Source organism: Gymnoscopelus braueri, assembly GCF_963280865.1.
Source record: "Gymnoscopelus braueri genome assembly, chromosome: 23".
NCBI lineage: Eukaryota > Metazoa > Chordata > Actinopteri > Myctophiformes > Myctophidae > Gymnoscopelus > Gymnoscopelus braueri.
The window spans coordinates 42,282,785-42,306,110 of NC_137625.1; the positions used below are offsets into that span (position 1 = coordinate 42,282,785).

Below are 23,326 nucleotides of genomic sequence, written 5' to 3' on the forward strand. Positions count from 1 at the left end.
CAGAGTGCCTATGAGCTTGTAGATCTGCTTTTTTTTTTTTATCTTAAATTTGTCCAAATCTTTATCTATATCTATATTATATATTTTTAAAGCGAACATTTGTAACTCAAAACATACAAAACATACAATACAAAACATTTTGAGAAGGGGGTCCGTGGCCAAATGCATCTAAAAATGTTTTCTAAATCCTAACAGTATGTTGGTATATCAGTGGTGCTCCAACTTTTCCATGTCAAGGATCCCCAAAAGTATATGGCCGCAGACCCCCATTTCAAGGGACCCCCAGAAGCACAGATCGGAGTTAAAAGATTTGCACTGACTTTTCAAAAAATAGCAGATCTACAAGCTCATAGTGCGGCACCTAATGAGCTTGTAGATCTGCTATTTTTGAAATCTTAAAGAAATCTTAAAATGACACAGATGCGTTCCTGGTCATAATGGATTAAATAGGTTTCCAGTTAACACTTTCAATTTTATTTTCAGTGTGTTGAAATGGCATCTGCCAGCAGTCTCCTGTCTGAAGAGCAGTTCCTGTGTTCCATCTGTCTGGACGTGTTCACTGATCCAGTCAGCACTCCATGTGGACACAACTACTGCCAAGCCTGCATCACACATTACTGGGACCGTAGTGACCGGTGCGAGTGTCCCATTTGTAAAGAGGTTTTTGACAAAAAACCTGACCTAAGGGTCAACACTTTCATATCTGAAATAGTTGCCCAATTTAGAAAGTCAGCTCAGGTGAAAGTTAAAACAAACACCAAGCAAGAACCTGCTGAACCAAATGAAGTGCCCTGTGACGTCTGTACTGAGACCAAGTTCAAGGCCCTGAAGTCCTGCCTGGTGTGTCTGACCTCCTACTGTGAGACTCACCTGGAGCTTCATCAGAGAGTCACAGGGCTAAAACGACACAAACTAATCGACCCCGTAAAGAACCTGGAAGACATTATGTGTAAGAAACATGACAGACCTCTGGAGCTGTTCTGTAAAACTGACCACGTGTGTGTTTGTCAGTTCTGTACCGAGTCAGACCACAAGTTACATCAAATTGTATCTCTGAAAGACGAATATGAAGGAAAGAAGGCTGAGCTGGGCAAGACGGAGGCTGAAGTTCAGCAGATGATCCAGGAGAGACAACTGAAGATTCAGGAGGTCAAACACTCAGTAGGGCTCAGCAAGAAAGATGCAGACAGAGAGATAGCAGACAGTGTGCAGGTCTTCACTTCTCTGATCAGCTGTATTGAGAAAAGCCAGGCTGAGCTGATTGATGTAATTGAAGAGAAGCAGAAAACAACAGAGAAACAGGCTGAAGGCTTCATTAAAGAGCTGCAACAGGAAATCACTGAGTTAGAGAAGAGAAGCTCTGAACTGAAGCAGCTCTCACACACTGAAGACCACCTCCACTTCCTCCAGAACATCCCATCCATCAACACCCCTCCACCCACCAAGGACTGGACAAAGGTCAATGTCCCTCAGTTTTCATATGTGGGGACTGTGAGGACAGCTGTGGCTCAGTTGGAGAAGACACTCGGTGAAGAGATGGAGAAGCAGCTGGAGGATGCTAAGCTGAGGAGGATCCAGCAATATGCTGTGGATGTAACTCTGGACCCTGATACAGCACACAGCGCACTCATCCTGTCTGAGGATGGAAAACAAGTGAGTCTTGGAAATGTAAGGAAGAATCTCCCAGACAACACAGAGAGATTCTCTCTATATCGCAATGTCTTAGGAAAACAAAGCTTCTCCTCAGGAAGATTTTACTATGAGGTTCAGGTTAAAGAGAAGACTGAATGGACTATAGGAGTGGTCAGAGAGTCTATCAACAGGAAAGGTGAAAGCAAATTGAGCACTGATAATGGTTACTGGACTATATGGTTGAAAATAAATAAGTACAAGGCTATTGCTGGTCCTTCTGTCCTCCTCCCTGTAAGAGAGAAGGTCCAGAAAGTTGGAGTGTTTGTGGATTATGAAGAGGGTCTGGTCTCCTTTTATGATGCGGAGACCCGAGTTCATCTCTACTCTTTCACTGGATGCACCTTCACTGAGAAGCTCTATCCATTCTTCTGTCCTGGTTGTAATACTGATGGTAAAAATGCCGCTCCTCTGATCCTCTCTCCTGTGAATCACACAGATTAGACTAATCCTCAGCTTTACAAGAAAAGGGGCCTTTTCATTTAAGACAGTAAGGGTAAAGGTCCTTACACACCGGCGATTATGCGATGCGACGCAAATAAACCATCCGAAAATCCGAAATATTCGACTGGCGAATTAAAACGCCTCTGCCTCAACACACCAAACTGAAATCACTTCAAGTCTTCTTACTTGGTAAAATACTTTGTTGTACTGCTCATTTTATGGTATTCAAATTGACTGTTAAACTCAACCATTTGTAATGCAGTCACAGAGTAGTTAATTCAACAACTGCAATGATACTGATGGTAATGATTCTTTGATCTGTATGTTATCCTTTATAGAAGATCAAAAACTGTCAAAATAAAATCAGTAATCTGTAATTATGTGAAAAGGCCTGTGCACTCTGACCTTTTAATCACTTTATAGTGCTAAAAACATATTCGAGAACGTAATTCATTGTATATCGGTGTATAAAAAGCAAAACACATTTTTTAAATCTCATACACCCTTTTTTGTTTCAACAGTGCTTAATTGACTAATTTAACCAAAACAGCTCTTGAAACACACTGCATACTACTTTGTATGATAATGTTAAATTAAAGGCTTTAAGTTTTAATTTATTGATGAGACTATACAAAGAGTTGGTTGAATTATGGGGCTTGTCACCAACAGGACAATCCTCGATATTAATGTGGGGTCTTGGGACCACCAGGGGTCCTTCATGGGTCCCCAGCTAAATGATTGATAGTTAGTAACCAAATTGTCCTTCATGGGTCTGTAACTCCGAGATTGTACAAAGGGTCCATTTGGTTCCATTGTGTACACTGTCAGGGTTAAATTAACACAGTAGATTGTACACTCTAGATTAGGGTCAATATATGAAGAAAAGGTTCGTGGCCTATAATGCATATCAAACTGGGGGTCCTTGACATTAAAAAGGTTGAGAATCTGACTGTCACAGCTAGCATTATTTACCTTTTCTATTTCCACTGATGATTTGGTGGTTAGTGTTTTAAATAGAAATGTAAGCTGTCATGATACAGTAGTTGATGACTTAGTAGTTGACTGGTCACAGTTGACTGGTGTTTTTACTGCTAAACCTCCAAATACTAGGGCAAGTTATAGTAGAGAAGGGGTCTTCAAGGTTTTTCAGGCCAAGGACCCCTTACCAGAGAGAGAGAGAGAGAGAGAGATAAAGCAGGGACCCCTAGAACTACATTGTATACCAGGTGTGGGCAGCATTTATTTCCAGAGGGCCATACTGACTTTGATAAAGCGAGTGAAGGGCCACACATTGTGCAATTGAATTGAAACTTGAAACACATAGTGCTGAATTATGTTAAGACTGCGTGCATTTGGTAGACATGTAGACACAACATCTTTACAATAAGGTCCTTGCTTTCACAACAACAATTTTCAGTTACAAAATGATGATCTTTTATTCTTTCTTTTTGTTTAGAGCTCCACTGTACTGTACTCTAGTGGTTCTCAAACCTTGAAATTTCAAGGTCTCCCCTTAACTCTGACAGTGTACAAATGCAACATTTGCATAGCCGCGGGAAGACCTCTCATGCACGCGCGCTGCGCGCGCGTGCATGAGGACCTCCCGAAAATTTTCCGCGGTTCTGGGTGGATTGGGTTCGTTTTTTCCCCAGTTTTTGGTTTCTTTATTTCGGTTTTAGGGTTAGTATTAGGGTTTGGTTAGAGTTATGTTATTTAATTCTTATTTTTGCCTGATTTTACCGATTTATTATCAAAAAAAATAAAAATATTTTTTTGGTACCTGGGGGGAGGGGGGGCGGCCGCACCCCCAGCACCCCTACTTCCCGCAATACTGAACATTTGTATACTGTCAGAGTTACAGACTTGTAACTTAAGGGTCGATTTAGACCTCCCTAACGGAACCCAGAGAGTCCCTAGAATCCACTTTGAGAACCACTGCTGTACTCTATACTCTGTACAAGGTTTACAATGAAAAGATTACTTACATAAAACAATCCACGTCAATGCCACATCAACTTTTAAATGAGCCTATAAATTTAGACAGTATCTTAGCTTAACTGATATGCACCACTCCAAAGGTCACTGATGAAAACACATTGCATTATGTTATACATATGGACTCAAGGCAGACTGTTTCACTGTTACATTATAAACATAAAACATGCAAGTACAAGAATGCAGGTACAGTATGTACTCAGATGGTAAATATTAATTACAATGTATTGGAGTAGAGTTAAATTAATTTGTCCCAAAACCATAAACATATGGCAGCCTTTTAGAATGTAGATTTTTTGGGGGAGTCATTTTGTTTTTCTTGGCGGGCCGCTTGTAGATCTGCTATTTTCGACTGATGTTCCTCTCAGAATAGGGATGCTACAGGGTTGAAGTGGTTAAAAAAAACAAAAAGTTGCTATCACCCAAAGATTTGGCAGCCTCCCTGTTGTAACTCTGAGGACCCCCTAGGGGTCCCGGACCCCCTAGTAGAGTTTAACTAAACATGGACTTATTTTAGGGGTCGCAAGTAAAAAAAAAAGACCCCTGTCTTATGTCGCATGCTCTGCAAAAAATCTATAAACATAAATAATACTAGGATCATGTGCACTGATTAAACTATGGGGGGGCAGGTGTATATTGACAGCCCTTATTGCACCAACACCAAGGGGCAAGCAGAAGAAAATGGAGACAATTGTAAGTGTGATGACTGATTGACAATAACATAATATTTTTTCAAAGCAGATTAACCACATGAACCCTGTAGCATCCCTATGCTGGGGCAATCATTCAACGTTGTGCAACTAGGCATGTATCGATTCACTCAACTCACAATACGATTCAAATCACGATACTAGGTCCACGATATGTTTTTTCACAATTTGTTAAACACAAAATTATTAAATTACAGAAAAATCTTTTTTTTCCCTTTTTTTTTCTTTCTCCCTTACACAAATTCATTTATTTAATTTAATGTGTTTTTTACTTATCCTCTTTTCAATACCAGCAAATGACTGAAAACTATTTTTTTCAGTAATTTTTTTCTAAAACAGATGAATATGCGTGAAAACCAACAGTTTCACCAGTGGCAGAAGTAGAAAATGAGCCACTTGACATTCAGCAAAACAACAAGGAGCAGCTTTATGATTTATTAGCATTTCTTCGAGTATACAAAGAGTGAGTGTGTGTGTGTGTGTGTGTGTGTGTGTGTGTGTGTGTGTGTGTGTGTGTGTGTGTGTGTGTGTGTGTGTGTGCGTGTGCGTGTGTGTGTGTGTGTGTGTTATTTAGCCATGTTCATAATGGTCTAATATCAGCATGAGAGAGAGAGAGAGAGAGAGAGAGAGAGAGAAAGTGATCCAGTCACACTCCATAACAAATCCCTCAGCTAACCCTCAAAATATGTTGTTCCAGCCTCCAGGGACCCCCCAGACGCAAAGATTTAAGTTACAAATGTTCGCTTTAAAAGATATATATATTCAGAACTTCGACCTCCCACTACCCCCACAAGGGTCTTGAGGTCTAACTGACCAGTCATTTCTTCAGGTCCCACAAACAAGGCTGAAGACCAGTGGAGACATATCATGTTCCGCTGTAGCGCGCAAACTGTGGGGCGATCTTCCACCCCATGTTAGAGTGTCTCAAACATTTGCCTGTGTTTAAAGCACTAAAATCACGAAAAATTTCTGTGAAGGGTTAACCTTTCCAAGCTACATTGAGGCGGAGCATGCCACCAACTCATTTACAGTGAAGTGAAAGTGAAAGAAAACTCTCCTATAACCACGCAGACTGTTTCATAAACAAGATCTTTCAACAGGCTTTTACAGCAGTTACAGCAGAATCACTTATATACAGGTGAGTGAATTACAAAAATAACATAATAACCGTGACTTAAAGGTAGGGTAAGTGATATTTTTGGGATAATTTTTTTTAAAGGTTAAAGTACTATATTCTGATAGTAATCATTGCTACAGAGCATTTGTTCGGTCACAGGGGTCTCTCCAGCTCTTTAGTAAACATAATATAGTACATTTTCAGGTAGGTGACAACATTTAAGCCAATCAGGAGTCAGCACTGAAAATGCATTTTCTGTTTAATAAAGAGCTGGAGAGACATGGGAGACTCCTTTTACTGAACAAACACTCTATAGCAATGAGTACTATCAGAATATAGAGCTATTTAACACTTATTTTAACCAAAGTAAATCACTTACCCTACCTTTAAATGAAGGGAATAGACTTGTTTAATCTAGCCTTTGAATTTGACATACTTTTACTGAAATAGTAGATAATATTCTATTACTCCTGCTTTTATGATGTTTGATGTTGAAAAAAGCAGCAATTAACCCATTCAATCCGGAACGCATCTGTGTCAATCCGGAACGGGTCCGTGGCCAAATGCATCTAAAAATGTTTTCTAAATCCAACAGCATGTTGCTATATCAATGGTGCTCCAACTTTTCCATGTCAAGGACCCCCAAAATGTATTTGGCCGCAGACCCCCATTTCAAGGGACCCCCAGAAGCACAGATCGAAGTTCAAAATGTTCACTTTAAAACATGTATATATTGTATTCACAGATTTGCAAGCTCATAGTGCGGCACCTAATGAGCTTGTAGATCTGCTATTTTTGAAATCTTAAAGAAATCTTAAAATGACACAGATGCGTTCCTGGTCTTAACTCTTTGACTGCGGACGACGCGATAACGCGTCAAGTGCTACTTTGTACAGTTGGCCGTCGACGCGCTCGACGCGCTGGACGCGCGTTCATTGTTTAATCTCTGATTGCGCTATGCTGCTTAATATTCAATGTTATTCTCGAGTTCCACTTACTTCACGGACATCTGCATCCGGTTTCATGACCTGGATTCCGTTTCCGGTTTTTGATTCTTTTCCCCAGTCATTTTCGTCCAAAATAGGTAAATAAACGGTCTTTCACACGGTATGACGGACAAACGGACAGTTTCTCTTCTATAATCTATGGTCTGGGTGACGATCAGTCATCGCCGTCGTATATCACAACGTAATTTTCGCCGATCAAAACAATGGGGGGGACGTCACATCCGTTTTCATGTTTTTCCTTGTCTAATCTATGAAGAAGGGTGAGAGAGACCCAACGACATGATCAAAGCTGTCATGTGCTGCGCTCTAGTGGCGGAATTGTGCTGGGTCTTTACATTATGTGTCCTTAAATTATTTTCATGAGAAAAATTCAAAATATAAAAATAAAAAAACACGAAAATTGCTGGCACTGGGGGAGTACTTTATGAAAATACTCTGGCAGTCAAAGAGTTAATGGATTAAAGGGATATTTCACTTTCAAAAAAACTTTTGGTCATTTTATCATCTACTCAGGCCTTTGTGAACCCCCCAGACAGTTTTTAAGTTGCTTGATTCAGTATTTAGATATTTGTTATTCATTTTAACAGAGACGCCCCCTTCCTATACAAACCCATTGTAACTTCAAACTTCATTTTAACCATGTTAGATTCATCAAAAACACCTGTCTTTGGTTCTGGTGCCTCCTAATGCGCGAGGGGGCCGTGTTCTTCCGATCATTTTTATCATTTATTTTATTTTATTTTGTTATTGTATTTTTTTTTTTTTATTATTTTTTTTTTAAAAAGCAATTGAAAAAACACGGCCCCTCGCGTATTAGGGGGGGCGGTATGAGTCACCAGAACCAAGGACGGGTGTTTTTGATTAATCTAACATGGTTAAAATGGAGTTTGAAGTTACAATGGGTTTGTATAGGAAGGGGGCGTGTCTGATTAAATGAATATCAAATATCTAAATACTGAATCAAGCAACTTATAAACTGTCTGGGGGGTTCACAACGGCCTGAGTAGTTGATAAAATGACCAAAAGTTTTTTTGAAAGTGAAATATCCCTTTAAATATGTGTCCAGTTCACACTTTGAATTTTATTTTCAGTGTGTTGAAATGGCATCTGCCAGCAGTCTCCTGTCTGAAGACCAGTTCCTGTGTTCCATCTGTCTGGACGTGTTCACTGATCCAGTCGGCACTCCATGTGGACACAACTACTGCAAAACCTGCATCACACATTACTGGGATCGTAGTGACCGGTGCGAGTGTCCCATTTGTAAAGAGGTTTTTGACAAAAGACCTGACCTAAGGGTCAACACTTTCATATCTGAAATGGTTGCCCAATTTAGAAAGTCAGCTCAGGTGAAAGTTAAAACAAACACAAAGCAAGAACCTGCTGAACCAAATGAAGTGCCGTGTGACGTCTGTACTGAAACCAAGCTCAAGGCCCTGAAGTCCTGCCTGGTGTGTCTGACCTCCTACTGTGAGACTCACCTGGAGCTTCATCTGAGAGTCACAGGGCTAAAACGACACAAACTAATCGACCCTGTAAAGAACCTGGAAGACATTATGTGTAAGAAACATGACAGACCTCTGGAGCTGTTCTGTAAAACCGACCACGTGTGTGTTTGTCAGTTCTGCACCGAGTCAGACCACAAGTTACATCAAATTGTATCCCTGAAAGACGAATATGAAGGAAAGAAGGCTGAGCTGGGAAAGACAGAGGCTGAAGTTCAGCAAATGATCCAGGAGAGACAAATGAAGATTCAGGAGGTCAAACACTCAGTAGGGCTCAGCAAGAAAGATGCAGGCAGAGAGATAGCAGACAGTGTTCACTGCTCTGATGAGCTGTATTGAGAAAAGCCAGGTATAAAAAGCAAACCAAATATTTTAATCTCGCTCTCTTTGTTTCAACAGTGCTTAATTGACAAATATAACCAAAACTGCTCTTGAAACACACTACATACTGTACTACTCTTAACTAAACTGACCCAAATGTAGTTGTGCACAAAGAACCTAAAACAAAGGCTTTAAGTTTTAATTAATTGATGAGACTATACAAAGAGCTGGTTGAATTATGGAGCTTGTCACCAACAGAATAATCCTCTATATCGCTGGCTCTTAACGTGGGGTCCTAGGACCACCAGGGGTCCTTCCAAATTGACCAAATTGACCTTCATGGGTGTAACTCCGAGACTGTACAAATGGTACCAAATGGATTTGGTTCCATTTCGTACACAGTCAGGGTTAAATCAACACTGCAGATTTTACAGTGTAGATTAGGGTCGATATATGGTATTAAAAAAAATCATGTATAGTATCAAACTTGACATTAAAAAGGTTGAGAATCCCAGCTCTGTATGGATGACTGTCACAGCCAGCATTATTTACCTTTTTTTTTATGTCCACTGATGATTTGGTGGTTAGTGTTTTAAATAGAAATGTAAGCTGTCATGATACTGTTGTTCATGACTTTGACAGGTGTTTTTACTGCTAAACATCCAAGTACTAAGGGTGCCTGTTGGCTCGGCAAGTTATAGTAGAGGGTCTTCAAGGGGTCTTCAAGGTTTTTCAGGCCAAGGACCCCTTAGCAGAGAGAGAGAGAGAGATGAAGCAGGGACCCCCATGTGCTACATTGTATACAATTGTGTAGCAGATTCAGCTTTTTCATGGATTTCATAGATAGCTTCGTTGACTATCATCAGTGTTGTGTAAATCAATGTTTTTTTTGTTTTTTTTTTGTTTATTTAACCACTTAAACCCTCAATACTAATTGAACTTGACCTTTGGCTCTGTACTTGGTTTGCTCCTTTTTACTTCTACACCAAACCACTTTGCTGAAAATAACAGATCTACAAGCTCACAACGCCTCACGTTGTGAGCTTGTAGATCTGCTATTTTCGGCTAATGTTCCTCTCAGAATAGGGATGCCATAGGGTTGAAGTGGTTTTAAAAAAAAAAGTTGCTGTCACTCAGAGATTTGGCAGCCCCCCTGTTGTATGGACCCATCTTACGGGTTGCAAGTAATAAAAACCTTGAGCCGAAAACACTGCAGTAGTGCACAGACCATTATGCTCTGTTTGAGCACAAGGAACCCTGTCTTCTCTGAGTGAGCACAAGGAACCCTGTCTTATCTTGCATACTCTGCAAAAAAAATCTACAAACATAAATAATACTATGATCATGTGCACTGATTAAACTATGGGGGGGGGGACACACCAAGGGGCAGGCGGGAGACAATGTAGACAATTGTAAGTGTGATGACTGATTGACAATAACATTTTTTCAAAGCATATTAACCACATGAACCCTATAGCATCCCTATGCATTGTGAGCTTGTGAAGGTATTTGGTGATATATACCATAACACTCATTAATATCACTACTAGTCAAACCCTGTTGCACACTAGGGCTGCAAGATAAAGTCATCTCAATAGTGGAGTGTGTGTGTGTGTGTGTGTGTGTGTGTGTGTGTGACTGAGTTGTGATTAGTGTCTAATTGACTACCAGCTGGTGTGAGTGGTGAATGAGATGGTGATTGGCTCCTATGTTGATGATTCCACTATAAAGGATGTAGATGCCATTCCATGTGTCTTCTCGCAGCCTGTAGCCTGTCTCAAACACCAGCAACTTTCATAGACGAGTTCTATCAACAGGCTTTTACAGCATAATCACTTATATACAGGTGAGTTAATTACATAATAACCGTGACTTAAATGGAAGGAATTGACTTGAATTTTGCATACTTTTACTTATGTAAGTGCAGTTTTAAAGAAATAGTAGATAATATTCTACAGTATTACTCCTGCTTTTATGAGTTTGATGTTGGAAAAAAAAGAAGCAATTAACCTGTCTCATTTTAGATTTATTTGACTACTCAAAAATAGCAGATCTACAAGCTCATAGCGCCAAGTGCCACGGTATGAGCTTGTAGATCTGTCTAAACATGTTTTCTAAATCCTAACAGTATGTTAGGTGCTCCAACTTTTCCATGTGAAGGACCCCCAAAATATGTATTTGGCCGTGGACCCCCATCTCAAAATGTTGTTCCAGGGACCCCCGGAAGCACAGATCGGAGTTAAAATGTTCGCTTTAAAACGTGTGTGTATATATATATATATATATATATATATATATATATATATATATATATATATATATATATATATATATATATATATATATATATATGAGAGATTTGCACACATTTTCCACCATTTTTCAAAAATAGCAGACCCACAAGCTCATAGTGCCGCACTATGAGCTTGTAGATCTGCTATTTTTGAATAGCCAAATAAATCTTAAAATGAAAATGAAGGAAAGAAGGCTAAGCGGCGAATGAAGATTCAGGAGCTCACTCTTGATGTCAAGCACTCTCATTTGAGATGGCATGCTGAGCTCAAGCAGCTCATTCCTGTGATTGCAGAGATGCAGAAAGCGGGAGGTGAACATGCTGAAGTCTTCCTTAAAGAGCTGGGACAAAAAACCACAGAGTTGGAGAAGAGAACGGCTGGGCTGACGCAGCTCCTAGAAACTGGAGATCACCTTCACGTTCTCCAGAACTTAGAGAAAGTTCTCCAGAACTTAGAGAAAGTTATGGAACTTGTCGAGACTGTGGAGGATGTTAAGGCTAAACAAATCCAGCAGGAGGAAGATGATAGTCTTCTACAGGGAGTCCGTGACCCCTAGGGGGTCCACGGAGGTACTGCAGGGGGTCCGAAATTGTTGCTTGATTAGACTTCGTTTTTTATTTTGTATTATGTCACCATCTGCCAGTGGTGTAAAGTAACTAAGTACATTTACTAAAGTTTGAGGTATTTGTACTTTACTTAAGTATTTCCAATTATTTTACTTCTACTCCACTACATCTCGGATCCAAATATTGTACTTGTACTCCACTACATTTATTTGAAAGCTTTAGTTACTAGTTACTTTGTAGATTCTACTTACTACAAAACCTATATTTACCACTTCAGCTCGCGTACATTTCGCCCATTTGAAAATAGCAGATCTACAAGCTCACAATGCGTCGCATTGTGAACTTGTAGATAGGCTATTTTAAAATATTTGTATACATTTGAAAACTTGAAATGGGACATTCTGCATACTTTTACTTTTGGTACATTTTGATGCCAATACTTTTGTACTTTTACTCAAGTAATGTTTTTTTTATTCCGGACTTTTACTTGTAACACAGTATTTCTATATTGCAGCATTGATACTTTTACTTTGCAATCGATTACTTTTTCCACCACTGCCATCTGCCCTGCTCTGTGTGGCCCTGATTGAGAGACTGGTTCCACCTGGGCAACCCAGCTGTAGACTGTTGTTTAATTGGACATGGAAGTGTATTTAACAAGTGTTCAGTATAGAGCTTGGTTGCTGCATTAGTCTTCTGTTCGTTTGCTGCCCTGTGCTTTGTTCTTGCTTCAGGAGGTTTTTCTACATTTTGACGTTTGCCCTGTGAGGTGTACCTGAGTTTCTAAGTAAAGACTTTTAAGTTCATTCCTTGTTTTCTGCATTTTGGGTCCTACATTCCATCCCCGGGTGTCAGCGTAACATAATGAATATTTTTTTTATATATTGTTTTTCCCAAAAATGTCCAGTCTTCAAATAAACATTATGATGAATGTATCCACCATATTAATAGGCTCTTTTTTTTCACAAAACATGATTTTGTCTTTTGAATAGAAACATGATTATTATGCAGATTGTTGATAGTATTGACATTGGTGCTCAGTTAATGAGGTTTATGAATGGCAGTGGCACGGCCGCCCTACTCATTATGCGTGAATATATTATATATAATTCACATTTTATCGTCTACTCGTTTTTGTGAGCTACTAATTCAGTATTTGGATATTTGATATTCATTTTATCAGACACACCTCCTTCCTATACAAACCACAAACCTATTTTTTTAATGTTAGATTCATGTCTTTTTATTTAATTTTGTTTAAATAACACGGTTTCCTCACGTATTAGAAGGACAATATCAGTCACTAGAACCAAGGACAGGTGTTTCCGATGAATCTATTATGGTTAAAATGGAGTGAATTGAGTTACACTGGGTTTGTATAGGAAGGGGGGCTGACCCTTCTGTCCTCCTCCGTGTAAGAGCGAAGGTCCAGAAAGTAGGAGTGTTTGTGGATTATGAAGAGGGTCTGGTCTCCTTTTATGATGCGTAGACCCGAGTTCATCTCTACTCTTTCACTGGATGCACCTTCACTGAGAAGCTCTATCCATTCTTCTTTCCTGGTCGTAATACTGATGGTAAAAATGCCGCTCCTCTGATCATCTCTCCTGTCAATCACACAGATTAGACTAATGCTCAGCTTTATAAGGAATGGGGCGTTTTCATTTAAGACAGTAAGGGTGAATTTAAGGGTTTTACATTTAACATGTCAGAAATACAGCAAACAAAGTTCCCCATGGAACCCTATATAGTACGAATGTGTGTTACCAATTATTTAAAAAAAAAGGGGTGGAAAAGTGAAAACTTCTGAAATCACTTCATCTTCTTTCTTGGTAAAATACTTTGTTGTCCTGCTCATTTTATGGTATTCAAATTGACTGTTAAGGGCCCGTACAGACTGCAGGAGATTGGGTCCGATATTGCTGTCGCCGACATTTTTTGGCGCTCGCCGACAAAACCTCCCGATCTGACGCAGATCGGCCTTTGATCTGCGAGATAATGCTCGCTGTGTGTGAAAGGCACCGCGAGACGATATGGCCGCGATTATCCGCTCTGCGACGGCTTTCCGACCGTTTTCAGATAACTACCATGTTAGATATTCAGCTCTGTCTGGGACAGGACAGCAGACCATATCATACAATATGAACGGGGCTGCGACCACCTTGCGAGGAGATGCACGCTACAGCCAATGAGAGCACATTACAGCCACCGTGGCTAGGGGGGCGTCGCTGGATCTGACCACAACAAACAGTCCCTACTGCAATATTACCGTCCAGTCCTGTATTAAGTTAACATTATAAAACAAAATGAGAGAGTGAGCGAGCCTGGTGGGCTGTTTATTTTAGAGGAATTGTACAGAGAGAGAGAGACAGACAGACAGAGAGTGAGAGCGAGAGCGAGCTCTGTGTGTGTGTGTGTGTGTGTGTGTGTGTGTGTGTGTGTGTGCAGCATGTGCACGTTGTGTCAGAACAGCGTTGCCAGATGTTGCGAGAGAAATAAGCAACCAGGTCTATGAAAACAAGCCCAAGAAAAGGCCACTTGAGCACTTTAAACCTATTTACAAATACATTGGATATTTGAAAATAGCCGATCTACAAGCTCACAACGCGTCGCAGCTATTTTCAAAGAAAAATCTTGAGAAAATTGTGGAATATTTTCCAAATCCACACAAATCTTGTATGGGGGTCTATGATGGCACAACATATTTACAGAAGGGGGGTCTGCGGACAAATACATATTATGTGTTGTTTAAACCACTGGTTTAAACAACATTAGGAAACAAGGCCAAATAAGCAACTATACAAATAAGCCCAAAAAATGCACCCCGCAACAACCAATATTTACAAGCAACTCTACAGAAAAACAAGCCCAAAGTCGCTTATAATAAGCGGACATGGCAACGCTGTCACTGACCGCTTCTGCACTTGACGTGCGAGAGAGAGAGAAAGAGAGAGAGAGGGGGGAGAGGGAGAGAGGCATATCACGGGATACGTCTATTAAAATGAATTGGAATAAACTCAAATGTATGTATTGGGTCTGACTCTGGAGATAGCATCCTAGTGAACTATCCTACAGTGTGTCAGCCCTTGTCGGGGATCAATCCTGTTGTGAAGACCACAACGATATTATGACAGCCGATTTCAAGAAATAAACTCCTGCAGTGTGTAATGCTTAACGATCAGATAACCCCCCGAGCACTTTAAGGTCCTGCAATGTGTACCTGCCTTTAAACTCAACCATTTGTTTCAATAATATGCCACGAAAATGGATTAATGGAAAATATTTCATTGATAATGTTGTACTGTAATGCAGTCACAGAGTAGTTAATTCAACAACTGCAATGATACTGATGGTATTGATTATATGATCTGCATGTTATCCTTTATAGAAGATCGAAAACTGTTATTGTTCAAAATAAAATCAGTAATCTGTCATTAAGAAAATGTCTGTGCACTCACATTTTTACTCACTTTATTGTGCTAAAAACACACTCCAGAATGTAACTCATCGTATATCAGTGTATAAAAAGCAAACCAAATATTTTAATCTCGCTCTCTTTGTTTCAACAGTGCTTAATTGACAAATATAACCAAAAATGCTCTTGAAACACACTACATACTACTCTTAACTAAACTGACCCAAATGTAGTTGTGCACAAAGAACCTAAAACAAAGGCTTTAAGTTTTAATTAATTGATGAGACTATACAAAGAGCTGGTTGAATTATGGAGCTTGTCACCAACAGAATAATCCTCGATATCGCTGGCTCTTAACGTGGGGTCCTAGGACCACCAGGGGTCCTTCCAAATTGACCAAATTGACCTTCATGGTTCTGTAACTCTGAGACTGTACAAATGGAACCGAATGGATTTGGTTCCATTTTGTACACAGTCAGGGTTAAATCAACACTGCAGATTTTACAGTGTAGATTAGGGTCGATATATGGTATTTAAAAAAATCATGTATAGTATCAACAGACATGCAAAAGTGTCACTTTTCAGCTACAGTCACCTTTTTGAACCCAAATAGGGCAATTGTGTGACACCTGACCCGAAAGAAAACAACATGTTGTCACCTTTTTCACCTCGGGGCTGTTTGCATGACTGTATCAAACTTGACATTAAAAGGGTTGAGAATCCCAGCTCTGTATGGATGACTGTCACAGCCAGCATTATTTACCTTTTTTTTTATGTCCACTGATGATTTGGTGGTTAGTGTTTTAAATAGAAATGTAAGCTGTCATGATACTGTTGTTCATGACTTTGACAGGTGTTTTTACTGCTAAACATCCAAGTACTAAGGGTGCCTGTTGGCTCGGCAAGTTATAGTAGAGGGTCTTCAAGGGGTCTTCAAGGTTTTTCAGGCCAAGGACCCCTTAGCAGAGAGAGAGAGATGAAGCAGGGACCCCCATGTGCTACATTGTATACAATTGTGTAGCAGATGCAGCTTTTTCATGGATTTCATAGATAGCTTCGTTGACTATCATCAGTGTTGTGTAAATCAATGTTTTTTTGTTTATTTTTTATTTTATTTAACCACTTAAACCCTCAATACTAATTAAACTTGACCTTTGGCTCTGTACTTGGTTTGCTCCTTTTTACTTCTACACCAAACCACTTTGCTGAAAATAGCAAGCTTGCTATTTTCAGCTTGCTATTTTCAGCTTGCTATTTTCAGCTTGTAGATCTGCTATTTTCGGCTAATGTTCCTCTCAGAATAGGGATGCCATAGGGTTGAATTGGTTGAAAAGTTGCTGTCACTCAGAGATTAGGCAGCCCCCCTGTTGTATGGACCCATCTTACGGGTTGCAAGTAATAAAAACCTTGAGCCGAAAAACACTGCAGTAGTACAGACCATTATGCTCTGTGTGAGCACAAGGAACCCTGTCTTATCTTGCATACTCTGCAAAAAAAAACTACAAACATAAATAATACTATGATCATGTGCACTGATTAAACTATGGGGGGGGGGGTGTATTGAAAGCCCTTATTGCACCAACACCAAGGGGCAGGCGGAAGACAATGTAGACAATTGTAAGTGTGATGACTGACAATAACATTTTTTCAAAGCATATTAACCACATGAACCCTATAGCATCCCTATGCATTGTGAGCTTGTGAAGGTATTTGGTGATATATAACACTCATTAATATCACTACTAGTCAAACCCTGTTGCACACTAGGGCTGCAAGATTAAGTCATCTCAATAGTGGAGTGTGTGTGTGGTGTGTGTGTGTGTGTGTGTGTGTGTGTGTGTGTGTGTGTGTGTGACTGAGTTGTGATTAGTGTCTAATTGACTACCAGCTGGTGTGAGTGGTGAATGAGATGGTGATTGGCTCCTATGTTGATGATTCCACTATAAAGGATGTAGATGCCATATGCCTTCTCCCAGCCTGTAGCCTGTCTCAAACACCAGCAACTTTCATAGACGAGTTCTATCAACAGGCTTTTACAGCAGAATCACTTATATACAGGTGAGTTAATTACAAAAATTACATAATAACCGTGACTTAAATGAAAGGAATAGACTTGTTTAATCTAGCCTTTGAATTAGACATACTTATACTGATGTACGTGCAGTTTTTCAGAAATAGTAGATAATATATTCTAGACGGGGGTCCGTGGCCAAATGCATCTAAAAATGTTTTCTAAATCCTAACAGTATGTTGCTATATCAGTGGTGCTCCAACTTTTCCAAGTCAAGGACCCCCAAAATGATATGTATTTGGCCGCAGGCCCCCATTTCAAGGGACCCCCAGAAGCACAGATCAGAGTTCAAAATGCTCACTTTAAAACATGTATATACTGTATATTGTATTCAGAGATTTGCACTCACTTTTCAAAAAATAGCAGATCTACAAGCTCATAGTGCGGCACCTAATGAGCTTGTAGATCTGCTATTTTTTAAATCTTAAAGAAATCTTAAAATGACCCAGATGTGTTACCGGTCTTAATAGATTAAATATGTTTCCAATTCACACTTTGAATTTTATTTTCAGTGTGTTGAAATGGCATCTGCCAGCAGTCTCCTGTCTGAAGAGCAGTTCCTGTGTTCCATCTGTCTGGACGTGTTCACTGATCCAGTCGGCACTCCTTGTGGACACAACTACTGCAAAACCTGCATCACACATTACTGGGATCGTAGTGACCGGTGCAAGTGTCCCATTTGTAAAGAGGTTTTTGACAAAAGACCTGACCTAAGGGTCAACACTTTCATATCTGAAATGGTTGCCCAATTTAGAAAGTCAGCTCAGGTGAAAGTTAAAACAAACACAAAGCAAGAACCTGCTGAACCAAATGAAGTGCCGTGTGACGTCTGTACTGAGACCAAGCTCAAGGCCCTGAAGTCCTGCCTGGTGTGTCTGACCTCCTACTGTGAGACTCACCTGGAGACTCATCTGAGAGTCACAGGGCTAAAACGACACAAACTAATCGACCCCGTAAAGAACCTGGAAGACATTATGTGTAAGAACCATGACAGACCTCTGGAGCTGTTCTGTAAGACTGACCACATGTGTGTGTGTCAGTTCTGTACCGAGTCAGACCACAGGTTACATCAAATTGTATCCCTGAAAGACGAATATGAAGGAAAGAAGGCTGAGCTGGGAAAGACAGAGGCTGAAGTTCAGCAGATGATCCAGGAGAGACAAATGAAGATTCAGGAGGTCAAACACTCAGTAGGGCTGAGCAAGAAAGATGCAGACAGAGAGATAGCAGACAGTGTGCAGGTCTTCACTTCTCTGATCAGCTGTATTGAGAAAAGCCAGGCTGAGCTGATTGGTGTGATTGAACAGAAGCAGAAAACAACAGAGAAACAGGCTGAAGGCTTCATTAAAGAGCTGGAACAGGAAATCACTGAGTTAAGGTCCTTGCACACTGGTGCGTCTTTTCGTTGCGTTTTTTTTTTTTCCATTGTTTTTTCAATTTTTTTCATTGTTGTAAAAAAAACGCAACGAAAAGACGCACCAGTGTGCAAGGACCTTTAGAGAAGAGAAGCTCTGAACTGAAGCAGCTCTCACACACTGAAGACCACCTCCACTTCCTCCAGAAAGTCCCCTCCATCAACACCCCTCCACCCACCAAGGACTGGACAAATGTCAATGTACCTCAGTCTTTATATGTGGGGAATGTAAGGACAACTGTGGCTCAGCTGGAGAAGACACTCTGTAAAGAGATAGAGGAGAAGCTAGAGGATGCTAAGCTGAAGTGGATCCAGCAATATGCAGTGGATGTAACTCTGGACCCTGATACAGCACACTGCCAACTCATCTTGTCTGAGGATGGAAAACAAGTGAGTCTTGGAAATGTAAGGAAGAATCTCCCAAACAAGACAAAGAGATTCTCTCTATATGGCAATGTCTTAGGAAAACAAAGCTTCTCCTCAGGAAGATTTTACTATGAGGTTCAGGTTAAAGAGAAGACTGAATGGACTATAGGAGTGGCCAGAGAGTCTATCGACAGGAAAGGTGAAAGCTCATTGGAACCTGTTGAGGGTTACTGGACTCTAGGGTTGAAAATAAATGAGTACCATGCTCATGCTGACCCTTCGGTCGTCCTCCTCCCTGTAAGAGAGAAGGTCCAGCAAGTTGGAGTGTTTGTGGATTACAAGGAGGGTCTGGTCTCCTTTTATGATGCGGAGACCCGAGTTCATCTCTACTCTTTCACTGGATGCACCTTCACTGAGAAGCTCTATCCATTCTTCTTTCCTGGTATTAATACTAATGGTAAAAATGCCGCTCCTCTGATCATCTCTCCTGTCAATCACACAGATTAGACTAACCCTCAGCTTTATAAGGAATGGGGCGTTTTCATTTAAGACAGTAAGGGTGAATTTAAGGGGTTTACATTTATTTGTATTGAAATGCAATAAATGTGTTCATTTAACAACATGTCAGAAATACAGCAAACAAAGTTCCCCATGGAACCCTATATAGTACAAATGGTTGTTCCCAATTATTTTTAAAAAAGGGGTGGAAAAGTGAAAACTTCTGAAATCACTTCGTCTTCTTTCTTGGTAAAATACTTTGTTGTCCTGCTCATTTTATGGTATTCAAATTGACTGTTAAACTCAACCATTTGTTTCAATAATATGCCACGAACATGGATTAATGGAAAATATTTCATTGATAATGTTGTACTGTAATGCAGTCACAGAGTAGTTAATTCAACAACTGCAATGATACTGATGGTATTGATTCTATGATCTGCATGTTATCCTTTATAGAAGATCAAAAACTGTTATTGTTCAAAATAAAATCAGTAATCTGTAAGTAAGACAATGTCTGTGCACTCTGACTTTTTACTCACTTTATTGTGCTAAAAACATACTCCAGAATTTAACTCATCGTACATCAGTGTATAAAAAGCAAACAAAATATTTTAATCTCTTTGTTTCAACAGTGCTTAATTGACAAATATAACCAAAACTGCTCTTGAAACACACTACATACTACTCTTAACTAAACTGACCCAAATGTAGTTGTGCACAAAGAACCTCAAACAAAGGCTTTAAGTTTTAATTAATTGATGAGACTATACAAAGAGCTGGTTGAATTATGGAGCTTGTCACCAACAGGATAATCCTCGATATCGCTGGCTCTTAATGTGGGGTCCGAGGACCACCAGGGGTCCTTCCAAATTGACCAAATTGACCTTCATGGGTCTGTAACTCTGAGACTGTACAAATGGAACCGAATGGATTTGGTTCCATTTTGTACACCAGTCAGGGTTAAATCAACACTGCAGATTTTACAGTGTAGATTAGGGTCGATATATGGTATTAAAAAAAATCATGTATAGTATCAAACTTGACATTAAAAAGGTTGAGAATCCCAGCTCTGTATGGATGACTGTCACAGCCAGCATTATTTATCTTTTTTTATGTCCACTCATGATTTGGTGGTTAGTGTTTTAAATAGAAATGTAAGCTGTCATGATACTGTTGTTCATGACTTTGACAGGTGTTTTTACTGCTAAACATCCAAGTACTAAGGGTGCCTGTTGGCTCGGCAAGTTATAGTAGAGGGTCTTCAAGGGGTCTTCAAGGTTTTTCAGGCCAAGGACCCCTTAGCAGAGAGAGAGAGAGCTGAAGCAGGGACCCCCATGTTCTACATTGTAGCAGATTCGGCTTTTTCATGGATTTCATAGATAGCTTCGTTGACTATCATCAGTGTTGTGTAAATCAATGTTGTTTTGTTTATTACAGACATTTAACCACTTAAACCCTCCATACTAATTAAACGTGACCTTTGGCTCTGTACTTGGTTTGCTCCTTTTTACTTCTACACCAAACCACTTTGCTGAAAGGCGTTGTGAGCTTGTAGATCTGCTATTTTCCGCTAATGTTCCTCTCAGAATAGGGATGCCATAGGGTGGTAAAAAGTGGTTAAAAGGTTTTTTTGCTGTCACTCAAAGATTTGGCGGCCCCCCTGTGGACCCATCCAAGTAATAAAAACCTTGAGCTGAAAACACTGCAGTAGCACAGACCATTATGCTCTGTGTGAGCACAAGGAACCCTGTCTTATCTTGCATACTCTGCAAAAAAAATCTACAAACATAAATAATACTATGATCATGTGCACTGATTAAACTATGGGGGGGGGGGGCAGGTGTATTGAAAGCCCTTATTGCACCAACACCAAGGGGCAGGCGGAAGACAATGTAGACAATTGTAAGTGTGATGACTGATTGACAATAAAAAAAATTCAAAGCATATTAACCACATGAAGCATCCCTATGCATTGTGAGCTTGTGAAGGTATTTGGTGATATATAACACATTAATATCACTACTAGTCAAACCCTGTTGCACAGTAGGGCTGCAAGATTAAGTCATCTCAATAGTGGAGTGTGTGTGGTGTGTGTGTGTGTGTGTGTGTGTGTGTGTGTGTGTGTGTGTGTGTGTGTGTGTGTGTGTGTGTGTGTGTGTGTGTGTGTGTGTGTGTGTGTGTGTGTGTGTGTGTGTGTGTGTGTGTGTGTGTGTGTGTGTGTGAGACTGAGTTGTGATTAGTGTCTAATTGACTACCAGCTGGTGTGAGTGGTGAATGAGATGGTGATTGGCTCCTATGTTGATGATTCCCCTATAAAGGCTGTAGATGCCATGGGTCTCCTCCCAGCCTGTAGCCTGTCTCAAACACCAGCAACTTTCATAGACGAGTTCTATCAACAGGCTTTTACAGCAGAATCACTTATATACAGGTGAGTTAATTACAAACATTACATAATACCCGTGACTTAAATGGAAGGAATTGACTTGTTTAATCTAGCCTTTGAATTTTGCATACTTTTACTTATGTAAGTGCAGTTTTAAAGAAATAGTAGATAATATTCTACAGTATTACTCCTGCTTTTATGAGTTTGATGTTGGAAAAAAGAAGCAATTAACCTGTGTCATTTTAGATTTATTTGACTACTCAAAAATAGCAGATCTACAAGCTCATAGCGCCAAGTGCCACGGTATGAGCTTGTAGATCTGTCTAAACATGTTTTCTAAATCCTAACAGTATGTTAGGTGCTCCAACTTTTCCATGTGAAGGACCCCCAAAATATGTATTTGGCCGTGGACCCCCATCTAAAAATGTTGTTCCAGGGACCCCCGGAAGCACAGATCGGAGTTAAAATGTTCGCTTTAAAACGTGTATATATATATATATATATATATATATATATATATAATCAAAGATTTGCACACATTTTCCACCATTTTTCAAAAATAGCAGACCTGCAAGCTCATAGTGCCGCACTATGAGCTTGTAGATCTGCTATTTTGAATAGCCAAATAAATCTTAAAATGACACGGATGATGTAATAATGGATTAAGTACGTTTCCAGTTCACACTTTTGAATTTTATTTTTCAGTGTTGAAATGGCATCTGCCAGCAGTCTCCTGTCTGAAAAGCAGTTCCTGTGTTCCATCTGTCTGGACGTATTCACCGATCCAGTCAGCACCTCATGTGGACACAACTACTGCCAAGCCTGCATCACACGTTACTGGGACGGTAGTGACCGGTGCGTGTGTCCCATTTGTCAAGAGGTTTTTGACCAAAGACCTGACCTAAGGGTCAACTCTTTCATATCTGACATGGTTGCTCAATTTAGAAAGTCTCTGAAAGAAGGAAAGAAGGCTAAGCTGCGAATGAAGATTAAGGAGGTCAAGCTGCGAATGAAGATTCAGGAGGTCACTCTTGATGTCAAGCACTCTCATTTGAGATGGCATGCTGAGCTCAAGCAGCTCATTCCTGTGATTGCAGAGATGCAGAAAGCGGGAGGTGAACATGCTGAAGTCTTACTTAAAGAGCTGGGACAAAAAACCACAGAGTTAGAGAAGAAAACGGCTGGGCTGACGCAGCTCTTAGAAACTGGAGATCACCTTCACGTTCACCAGAACTTAAAGAAAGTTCTCCAGAACTTAGAGAAAGTTATGGAACTTGTCGAGACTGTGAGGACAGCTTTGGCTCAGCTGGACAAGACGCTGGAGGATGTTAAGGCTAAAACAAATCCAGCAGGAGGAAGAGGATAGTCTTCTACAGGGAGTCCGTGACCCCTAGGGGGTCCGGAGGTACTGCAGGGGGTCCGAAATTGTTCCTTGATTAGACTTCTTTTTTTTCTTTTTTTTCTTTTTTTTGTATTATGTCACCATCTGCCAGTGGTGTAAAGTAACTAAGTACATTTACTAAAGTTTGAGGTA

The 23,326-nt window shown here is 40.1% G+C and overlaps 2 protein-coding genes across 2 annotated transcripts; both read left to right on the forward strand.

Moving 5' to 3' along the window:
- The first annotated feature begins 479 nt into the window (after window positions 1-479).
- Window positions 480-2,202, forward strand: LOC308080110 (E3 ubiquitin-protein ligase TRIM21-like). The gene has a single exon (XM_080421856.1). The coding sequence runs from the start codon at window positions 493-495 to the stop codon at window positions 2,131-2,133; it is 1,641 nt and encodes a 546-aa protein (XP_080277982.1). The 5' UTR covers window positions 480-492; the 3' UTR covers window positions 2,134-2,202.
- Window positions 2,203-5,879: 3,677 nt separating this feature from the next.
- Window positions 5,880-19,415, forward strand: LOC308080111 (E3 ubiquitin-protein ligase TRIM39-like; the record flags this gene model as incomplete). Its single annotated transcript, XM_080421857.1, has 3 exons — window positions 5,880-5,976; window positions 17,641-18,520; window positions 18,628-19,415. The coding sequence occupies exons 2-3, from the start codon at window positions 17,650-17,652 to the stop codon at window positions 19,413-19,415; spliced, it is 1,659 nt and encodes a 552-aa protein (XP_080277983.1). The 5' UTR covers window positions 5,880-5,976; window positions 17,641-17,649.
- Window positions 19,416-23,326: the final 3,911 nt, after the last annotated feature.